The sequence below is a fragment of the Elephas maximus genome, chromosome 3 (assembly GCF_024166365.1).
Source record: "Elephas maximus indicus isolate mEleMax1 chromosome 3, mEleMax1 primary haplotype, whole genome shotgun sequence".
Taxonomy (NCBI): domain Eukaryota; kingdom Metazoa; phylum Chordata; class Mammalia; order Proboscidea; family Elephantidae; genus Elephas; species Elephas maximus.
This window is the reverse complement of record NC_064821.1, coordinates 40110579-40120887: the sequence shown is the minus strand read 5'-3', so window position 1 is coordinate 40120887 and position 10309 is coordinate 40110579. Positions and strand designations below refer to the sequence as shown.

Genomic DNA, 10309 nt, shown 5'->3' with positions numbered 1-10309 from the left:
CAGGTCCAGGGAGACGCTACGGCTCGAGAATGGCAGGAGTGAGAACGACGCGCCGAACACAGGCGGACATAGAGCTGCCCAGATGTCCACGGTCCGCAGGCCGCCTGCTACATCCAACGCGCGCAGGACCGGCAGACGCGGCGTCTTGCGCGTCACTCCTGGCGACGACGGCGGGGCGTTGTGACGTCACGGGCGCCGGTGCGGCGCGCCAGGCCGTGCTGTCGCGAACCTCTCTGCGGGGCGCGAAGCGCGGGCCGCAGATGCGCAGGCCCCGAGCAGACGCGGGGGACGCCGGACGTCTGCTCTTGCAGTCTGGGTGTGCAGCCGCTCTTCGCCCTCCGCTCGCGGGCGTGGCACTCTCGGCTGGCTCGGTACGCCCACGCAGGGCGTGCAGACGCTTTACGTCGCCGCCGCTGCACTTCCGCATCGTCGACTTCCGTCCGCCGCTGCCGCCATTTTGGTCGCGCGGAAGCGCTGCCGCCGGGTGGGAGTCCCGGAGCGGGGGAGTCGCGGTCGCTGCGGACGGTGCTGCCGCCGCCATGCCATCGTCGCCGCTGCGGGTGGCAGTGGTGTGCTCGAGTAACCAGAACCGAAGCATGGAAGCGCACAACATCCTCAGGTAGTTAGAGCTTCCGTCCCGGCCCAGAGCGCCCTGTCGGACGCCGGCCGCCCGGCTGTCCCTCCCGGCCCCCGCTCCGCTCCAGGCCCCGGCCTGTGCTAGACGGCGGGCTGCGGTGGTCTCGGCCGTCCAGCACGCAGGCTGCGGCCGCTCGGGCTGTGCGGGGCGGACCCGCCGAAGGAGGACCGAGGGGGCCGCGGCTCGCGACGGCGCGGGGCCGATCTCCACTTACGGGCTTGTTAGCTCCCGCAGGCCTGGGCGTAGCGAGGAATCTACAGCGCTTGGTCAGCCGCGCCCTGCTCCGCCAGCGCGTGGTGCCTCACACGTGTGCTTAGCAACATGGGAAATTTTTGTTTCTAAGCTGAAATATTCACGTGTCGCAGAAACGTCAGAATTCTCGGTAAACCCAGAAGGCTGGCAGTGTTTGTATCTGAAAACTAGGAGGCACCTTATTAAATACTCAACAGTAAGGCGGTGAACGTTAGGAACAGGGTTAGGGTCTGGCGATTCTATTTTCAGAGTGTATCGTCATTATCAAACTTGCATGGCATAACTCTGGATAGACTGAGTCTTAAAAAACAGAAAAGAGTTTGCTTGTTAACTTCATAAATTTGTGTATTTGCTACCATTTGCATTTTCATGTGTCATGAAAAAATTATCCCCTCCGTAATAATGAAAGCCTCCGTCAGTAATTTCTGGAACGTTGTTGTTAGGTGTCCTCGAGTGGGTTCTGTCTGAATCATAGCTACCCCGTGTACTGGAGAAGGAAGGACTACACCGTCCTGTGCCATCCTCACAATTGTTGCTGCGTTTGAGCCCATTGTTGCAGCCACTGTGTTAATCCATCTCCTTGAGGGTCTTCCTCTTTTTCATAGACACTCTACCAGGCATGATGTCCTTCTCCAGGGATTGGTGCTTCCTGATACCCTGTCCAAAACTCATGAGATGAAGTCTCACCATCCTTGCTTGTAAGAAGCATTGTGGCTTTCCTTCTGTCAAGACAGATTTGTTCAATCTTCTGGCAGTCTGCTTAGTCATCTAGTGCTGCTATAACAAATACCAGAAATGGATGGCTTTAACAAAGAGAAATTTACTCTCTTACAGTCTAGTAGGCTAGAAGTCCGAATTCAGGGCATCAGCTTCAGGGCAAGGCTTTCTCTGTCAGCTCAGGAGGAAGGGCCTTGTCATCAGTCTTCCCTAGACTAGGAGCTTCTCCACAGAGGAACCCCAGGGCCAAAGGATGTGCTTTGCTCCCAGCACTGCTTTCTTGGTGGTATGAGGTTCCTCTTCTCTGTTAGCTTCCCTTTCCTTTAATTTCTTGTAAGATAAAAGGTGGTGCAGGCCAAAACCCAGGGAAACTCCCTTTACACTGGATCAGGGATGTGAACTGAGCGAGGGTGTTACATCTCACCCTAATCCTCTTTAACAGGCAGGGATTATGATTTATAACACAAAGGAAAATCACAAAATGGAGAACAGCTACACAATACTGGGAATCGTGGCCTAACCAAGTTGACACATATTTTGGGGGGACACAGTTCAATCCATTACACAGTCCATGGTATATTCAGTATTCTTCACCAACACCGTAATTCAAAGGCATCAGTTTTTTGGTCTTATTCATTCATTGTACAACTTTCACATGCATGAGGTGGATGAAGAATACCATGGCTTGGATCAGGCACACCTTATTCCTCAAAGTGACATCTTTGCTTTTTAACACTTTCAAGAGGTTTTTTGCAGCAGATTTGCCCAATCCGATATGTCATTTTATTTCTTGACTGCTGCTTCCACGGATGTTGATTGTGGATCCAAGTAAAATGAAATTCTTGCCAACTTCTATATTTTCTCCGTTTATCATAAGGTTGCTTATTGGTCCACTTGGGAGATTTTTGTTTTCCTTAGGTTGAGATGTAATTCATACCGAAGGCTGTAGCCTTTGATCTACATTAGTAAGTGCTTCAAGTCCTCTTCACTTTTCAGCAAGCAGGGTTGCAGGTTGTTAATGAGTCTTCCTCCAATCCCAGTGCCCCGTTCTTCAAATAGTCTGGTTTCTCAGATTATTTGCTCAGCATACAGATTGAATAAGTATGGTGAAAGGATACAACCTGATGCACACCTTTTCTGATATTAAACGACAGTATCTGCTTGTTCTGTTCAAACGACTGCCTCTTGGTCTATGTACAGGTTCCATGAGCACAATTAAGTATTTTGGAATTCTCATTCTTCACTGTTATCCATAATTTGTTATGATCCACACAGTTGAATTTTTGGGATACTACATGAAAATTTGGTCTGGCACTACCGGTTAATATTTTAGCGGTAACATCTTCTTTCGTGACCCTCGTGTTGTATATATTTAGTAAAAGTTTAATTCCATTTGGTAACGTTTCTTCATTCAAAATTAGTTCCCAAAATATGAAATTATAACTTTCATTCCAGTTAACTTTTTATATACTTGTCAACTTGGATAGTAAAATGAGTTAGAAATTAGTTTCCCTCTAAGTTTCTATATGTACACATTAAAGGAAAACGGTGCCGCTTCTCTTGTGATCACAGTCCAGCATTTAATTGGCTGAGAAACTTGGGCTGATGGCCTCTTGGGGAAATTTAGAATTCCTTGCCCACATCGCCTGCTTGTTTTGTAATGAAACGGGAAGTAGTAGTTATGACCACAGTTGTATCTGCAACATGGGTTTGTTTCTTTGTCGTCGAGCTTTTTTTCGTAACGTCTACCACACTGCTCACTGTATTTGCTTAGTGTTTTTTTTTTTTTTGGTAGGGTGTGGTATGTTTTGAACCTAACAAATCAGTGTAAAGGTTTTTAAAATAGAGTGTTCGGCTAGAATTACATTGCGGTGGGCCCAGTCTCCACACTGCATTTAGCTATAGATAGTTTTTAGTATCATTAAAAGTCATAAATTTCAGTGAAAGAATGCAAGGTTCACACTCCTGGAAAACATAATATAACGCACTCAGGCTTAGTGGCTGTTTTCAACTTAGGCTAATCTGATCCTTCCCTGGGACAGTTTCTGCAAGATGGCAAGTCATTGTTGAATTCAGAGCAGCTGTAGCAGGCTCAACGCTGGGCCTCCTGTGGAGAGGGTGTAGAAGAGCCCCTCTCTGGAACCACCAACTGGGGATCCCTGCTTTACTTTCTTTCAAATTTACTACTAAAAAGAGTAGACTCAGAGTGAGGGCAGTAGGAAGTAAGTTTAGAGTAACATCCATTGTTACAAATGTGAAGTTACTGTTTAGACATGGATCTTTAGTTTTTTAAATGCTTATCTTGGGATGTTTTCTGTAGTTGAAATAGCTTATTTTTATTTTAAATGTAATATTTTCATGTAAAAATTTCACTGTAGAAAATACATGGAACTTAAAGAGAAAAGGATTACTCACAAAATGCTATTTTGGTACACATCTTTTTAGGTGTTTTTTTTGCACACAAACCTTGAGGAGTTACTGCTCTGTAATCTGCTCTTTTCACATAAGATTGTGAACATCTTCCTAGTTCAGCATTCATTTTTGTGTTAATTTGGGTACTTTGAATTTGAGTACATTTATTCATATTGAACAATGGTGGGTGGGTGTTCTAGGAGCCATTGATTGTGTAACCCATTCTCTGTTAACAGGCTTCTTCCTTGTTTCAAGGAGTGCTTGTGGAGGTGGCAAAAGCAGTAGTTGAGCACTGCTAACGGGAAAGGTGGGCGGTTGGACCCTACCAGCCACTCCGAGGGAGAAAGATATGGCAGTCTTTGGAAAGATTACAGCCGTGGAAGCCGTATGGGGCAGTTTTACTCTGCCCTATAGGGTTGCTGTGAGTTGGAATTGACTCAATGGCAACGGGTTTTGGTTTTCTTGTTTTCAGACTTACAGTGTCAACATTCTTGTGCCTTATAAATGTGTCTTTGCAAGCTTTTTTATTTTCTTGAGGTAAATTCCTAGAGGTGGAATTGCTGAGTCGAAGGTTGATGTGTTTTAGAGTTTTATAAATTGTGCTGAAATACCTTCCAGAAATCTTGTACCTTTTTGTGGAGTTCCCATTTCCTCACATCCTAGGCATTGTTTTCATCTTTCCAGGCTATAGAGCAGGAAAAAAAGCTCTCACCCTCACTCTAGTTTTAAAATTGCTGTCAAGTTGAACAAGTTTTCATCTATTGCCATTTTCACTTTTGAAAATTTATGTGCTTTGTCTCTTATATTGGGGTTATTTATAGGATTCCAAAAACATCTTTCGGACATTTATAAAAAATAATAGTTTCGTATTACAAGCTAGGAGAGCTTATGAAGGTCAGATTTACAGACTTGTGCAGGCCTTGAAAATGGAAAAAGCACAGAAAAATGGTTATGATAGATGAAAAAAGGCAGGAAAATTTTGTGCATAGGAAAACTTCTGGAATAAATATGTCAAACGAATGTATCTAGTTGAACGTATGCAGTAGTTTATCATTGAAACTCTCCTTTTTTATTTTACCGTATTAAAAACCAGCTTGAATGTATTTTCCTGACAAATAAAGTGGTAATAAATGTTCTCACATTTTTTAGACCTAGTCATAATGTTTCCTGAGGTGGTTTCATCTTAAAACTGAGTGGTTTCAGATACCAGACCTTGTGGGGGAGTATAGGAAGGACATTGTGTTACATTTCCATAGAGCCTCCTGTTCTTTGTACTCCATGGATTAAGCCTCCCTTTGGAGCCAATTAACTTGTTTTTTGTTCCAAACCCTTCTGGATGGATTTAGCCAATGGTTAATTTTTAACAGTAAGGGGCATGTTGATTTTTGGAAGATACATCTTTAATTGCTGCAAACCAAAAAAACCTGTTGCCATCAAGTTGATTCCAACCCATAGCGACGCTATAGGACAGAGTAGAACTGCGCTATAGGGTTTCTAGGGAGCGGCTTGTGGATTCGAACTGCAGACCTTTTGGTAAGCTGCCAGGCTCTTAACGACTCTGAGCCACTGCTCCACCAGGGCTCCAAGTGTAGCCATACAGAACAAGTCTAAAAAGACTTCTCTAAATGACGGGACTGGATTCTCAGTCTGTTCTCCATCCATGACTTACAAGGTCGGTGTGATTTTGGGAAGATGAGCTACAGGCTGCAGAAGCACCAGGCTGAGCGTTCTTCATACTGAGCTCCTACGTGCCAGGTGCTTTCCCTTCTGGTTTCGCCCTCTGCACTCTTTAGGCTGTCCACTGTCCACACTTGTACAGGTGAGGGGAGAGCACCCACAGTGATAGGCCAGTGCTACAGTGACGAAGAGGGTGTGGACACCAGGGGCTCTGGGAACATGACAAGTGAGAGTCAGCTCCAGTCAGCTCCAGATGGGCAAAGCACGGGTGGAGCAGAAGTCCGGGGCGGGTGGGGAGCAGAGGGCAGAGGGCGGCGTGCACATCCCAGCCACAGATGAGGTGCCTGTAACTCTTACAGGTAAGATCCTTAGGGCTATCTGATTTGCACGTGGTCACATAGCTAGTAAGTGGCAAGCACCAGATTTTAACCCAGGCGGTTTGTGACATGCTCCCCAGTCCCAGTGCTAGCCACCTTCTGGTCCCAGACCACATTACCCATTACAAGGGAGGAGTGGTCCACTCTGCCCTGTAGCCCCTTCAGCTGTGACTTTGATGTTTTGGTTCTGGGTCCCCTTGAAGAAAGAAAATTGGAAACAATCTGGGAAGGCTAGAGGAGTTAAGATCACATCCTTAAGAATGGCTGAGGATGCTGAGGGTGTGCCCTCAAGGAACACAATTGCCTTTGTGGGCTTAAGGGACTGGGCACTGGTTTTGTTTTGAAGACAGAACTAGGACGGGGGAGGGGGATTAGATTTCTGCTTAAATGTGAACATTGAGACAAGACAGGGCCAACCAAAATAGTCACAGCTCCATCTACTGAAACACTGTGTGAAGAACCATCTTACCAACCTTTATAGATAAGAAAACAGGTGAAGCCCAGAGCAGGGAAGGCGATTAGCAGGCTCACACATGGTCAGTAACAGGTTCTTGCTTAGAGTAGCTTACTGTTCACACAAGAAAGAAGCTATGGATGGTGGTTGAGTGTTGCTAGGTCATTTGAAGCAAAATATTGAGATTCTGTTCTGTGCTGGTATTATGTTAGGAGGTAGGGACACTTTGTGGGGAGACAAAAAAAAAAAAAACCACTGCTGTCAAGTCAATTCCAACTCCCAGTGACATTTAGTGAAGTACTCAAGGGTCCCAAAATGGCTGGTGATAGCGTAAGTTCTCTTGGATGCTAACACTTCAGAAGAGATGCTTTCACCTTCTTAATCTTTGGCTAAGGAATCCTGGTGGTACAGTGGTTAAAGTGCTCAGCTGCTAGCCAAACGGTCGGTTGGTGTGAACCCACCAATGGCTTCACAAGAGAAAAGACCTGGTGATCTGCTCCCATAGAGATTACAGCCTAGGAAACCCTGTGGAGCAGTTCTCCATCATAAAGGTTTCCTTTGAGTCACAATCAACTCTGTGGCACACAACAGCAATCTTCAGCTACACCACAGTGAACTTACGGGCCAGCACTGAAGTCCTGTTAGCCTGCGAGTGGTTGATTTGCATTCTGTAAACATGATGTCATCACAGGCTGTCATCGTGACCTCATGTACAACAGAATGAAACATTGCCTGGTCCTGTGCCATCCTCAGCGTTGCTTATTTTTGAGCCCATTGTTGCAGCCACTCTGTCCATCTATCTCATTGAGGATCTCCCACATTTTCACTGACTCTTTACCAAACATGACGTCTTTTCTCCGGCGATTGGTCTTTCCTGATGACGTGTCCAAAGGAAGTGACACAAAGTCTCGCTCTTCGCCCTTCTAAGGAGCATCCTGGCCACACTCTGTCCAAGACAGATCTGTTTCTTCTTCTGAGAGGTGCAGTGGATCAGTTTTGCCTTTAATACAGATAACTGATCATGAATGTACCTCATTCACACACATGAGTTTTCAGAAGGTAGTGTTTCTGTCTCGGCCAAAGTAATATTTTTTTTAATTAGTTTAACATAACCTCACTACACAAAATTAAAGACAGAAAAAATACCTACCTTAACACATGCTGTTAGTTTGGATAGTTTCTTAAAGTTTTTCCTGGTGTTCGTCCTAACATTATTGTATCTTTTGCTATCGGGATAGAATGAAGACAACTCTGTTGCCCAGAATTTAACGTTTTCTGTGATAGATGCTTTATGACAGATTATTGGTGCTTATGAACACATTTGATAAAATCAGACAAATATTTGACTGGAAGATTAGTTTAACATACAGAACGTCTGGCTTTTGCAAGAAAGCCTTCTAGTTGTCAGGGGAACTTTAATAGCACCCAGCTCTCTGTTGGAAGCAACAAACTGTCACTGACCGTTGTCCCAGCACATGACGGCTGTCCTGTCAACTGCATCAGCTCACAGGAAAGGCACATCTGCTGCTCCTTAGCCTTTTTGCTGCTTGTGAACATTGTTGGGAAAACAAACTGTTCCATTTATTTTTAAATACGCTTGATTAAAAGTAACATTTCAGAAAGTGGGGGAGTGGGAAAATGGAGAAAAATAAAGTTCGTAGCATTTACTTCTGTGCTCACTATCATTTATATTTCCAGAATTTACTTTTGAAACTGGTTAATCATTGCAAATGATATTAATGTTTAAATAATTAAAATAAGTGTACTAAATAAATGGTTTAGTGAATGAAAACCATTGAGATCACTCTTCTGAGGTGTGGACATGGAAGCCTGTAGCAGTCGCCATGTGGGTCTCCAAGTCTGAGTGTGGACCCCTTGGGTCCCTTTGAGGCCTGTGTTACCGAGTGCAACCAGCCTTGCTCAGCTCCAGACCATCCACCAGGACACACTGCTCTGTTGACCGTGACAGGAGGGCACTGGCAGGTTAGCAGTATGTACCAAGGTATAGAACATGGATCCGGGGCATGAGATGGGCAGCAGGCCCTCAGGCACCTTATAGCAGGTGAGTCTTCCCGGAGTGGAGTTCCTGCCTGGCCCTTGGAGACGCAGGGTCATGCTCGTGAAGCCTTGTTCAGAGTTGGCCACGTTATCTTTGTCATCATCCATTCTTAGGCATGTAGACAGATTAAAGTGGAGAATGTTCCATTTGGACACCCGGTGGCAGAATTTCAAGCTCCATGAGAGATCATTAAGTGAAGGTCCACTTTGCCAGGTAGTAAAATCCATGTTGAGCTGAGGTATGCCCACGTTAGGTGGCTGCTCTGGTGTGGTGTGGTTCCTTCTGGGCCCACCAGCCTCTGCAGCCTCCTTCCTGTTCCACCAGCGGCTAGACTGCCCTGTGCCTGGACCAGCAGTACCTCTGGATGGACCGCCTTCCTTCTGCTTGGGAACGCCCTCCTGTTTCAGTCATTTCCTGGGAGCGGCCTCAGCCCACCAGCTCCATATTACTGCATGGGACAGTTTCATGTCTGTCATTGCACAGCTTTATGTGAAGGACTGTCTTTTCCTTTTTCATTGTCCTTCCTCCCTGCTGGCTCTGAGAGGCAGGTCACTTGTTTGATTAATCCAAGCACAGTGCCTGACACAGGTTAGGCGCTGGGTACTCCTGGTTTGAATGTGCAAGTGGGGAGAGGACTGGGGGTGCATAGCCAGAGGCACTGATTGGGCTGGGGAAGCCTTGCCAGCCCCAGACACAGGCGAAAGGGGTGGTGCGCCTGGGCTTGTAACTGCCCGTGCGGCGTGGGAGGGCACTGGGTGCTGCTGGGGGGTCACTGCTTGACCCTCTGACCCGGAGCTCACACCCCTACTGCCCTTCATCATCCAGAGGGTGAGCCTGCAGATCCAGGCTGCTCAGGAATGGTGACCTGACTTCAACAGGCACATTGCTCACATTTTAGCCGTTGAAGTTGGGATGCAGCATCTACCTGAAGTGGACAGAGCTGCTCTCCCTGCTGTTTAATGTGTTACTCGGTGGTGGGGGTCTTGGAGGCTTTTGTCTCTGTGTGCACAGCTTCTTTAGGAAGGGGAGGGTAAAAGATGGATGTGGGAGCAACAGACTGAGGACGTGGGAGCAACAGACTGAGGACTAGGAAGACCTCACGGTTCAGGGTGGTGATGAGGACACTGGGTCCTTCTAGTGGGTCCTTCTCCGGGCAGAGTAAACTATGAAGTGAGGGTTTTGCAGAAAGTTCTAGCAGCTCTGGGAGCAGCTCGGATCACCATGGTCATGGGAAAAACATGGGTCTGTCAGTGTGCTTACCTCCGCCTGGGCAGAGTGCTCGCACCTCCAGCTCCTGAGTGCCGCTCTCCAGGGCAGTTTGAGTCCAAGAGGGCTCTTCATCTCACAGTGTTTGAGAGAGTGAACTGCCCGTACAGGTAACTCGTCTGCAAGAAATGTGGGCTTTTTAGGCCCTGATGTCACCACCTCTCTCATGTGGTGTGGTCCTTTGGTGCTGGACTAAGGGTACTTGGTGCTGTGTGTCTTGGTGGGAATGGAGCTGCAGGCTGTGAACCAAGAGGCAGAGCTTGTTCATGAGAATGTCCCTGGAGGCAGCCCTGAAGCTGCTGGCACATACAAGGCCAAAGGGCGAAAGCAGGTGGGGTCTCCGCAGCCTGTCTCTTCACTGTCCTTGTGACATGATGGATGATCTGTGAGGCACATGGGGCAAACCTCGTCTTCCCTTGTGTATATCCTTTGTTGCTCCCTGGTTCATTTGGTCATGT

General features: G+C 46.9%; 1 protein-coding gene across 1 annotated transcript in view; it reads left to right on the top strand.

The window, feature by feature from the left end:
* Nucleotides 1-241: 241 nt before the first annotated feature.
* SSU72 (SSU72 homolog, RNA polymerase II CTD phosphatase) overlaps nucleotides 242-10309 on the top strand; it is a 30704-nt gene continuing 20636 nt past the window's right edge. The window contains exon 1 of the mRNA XM_049877616.1: nucleotides 242-619. Coding sequence (XP_049733573.1) covers nucleotides 261-619 — 359 coding nt within the window. The 5' untranslated portion in view covers nucleotides 242-260. The remainder of the gene's footprint in view (nucleotides 620-10309) is intronic.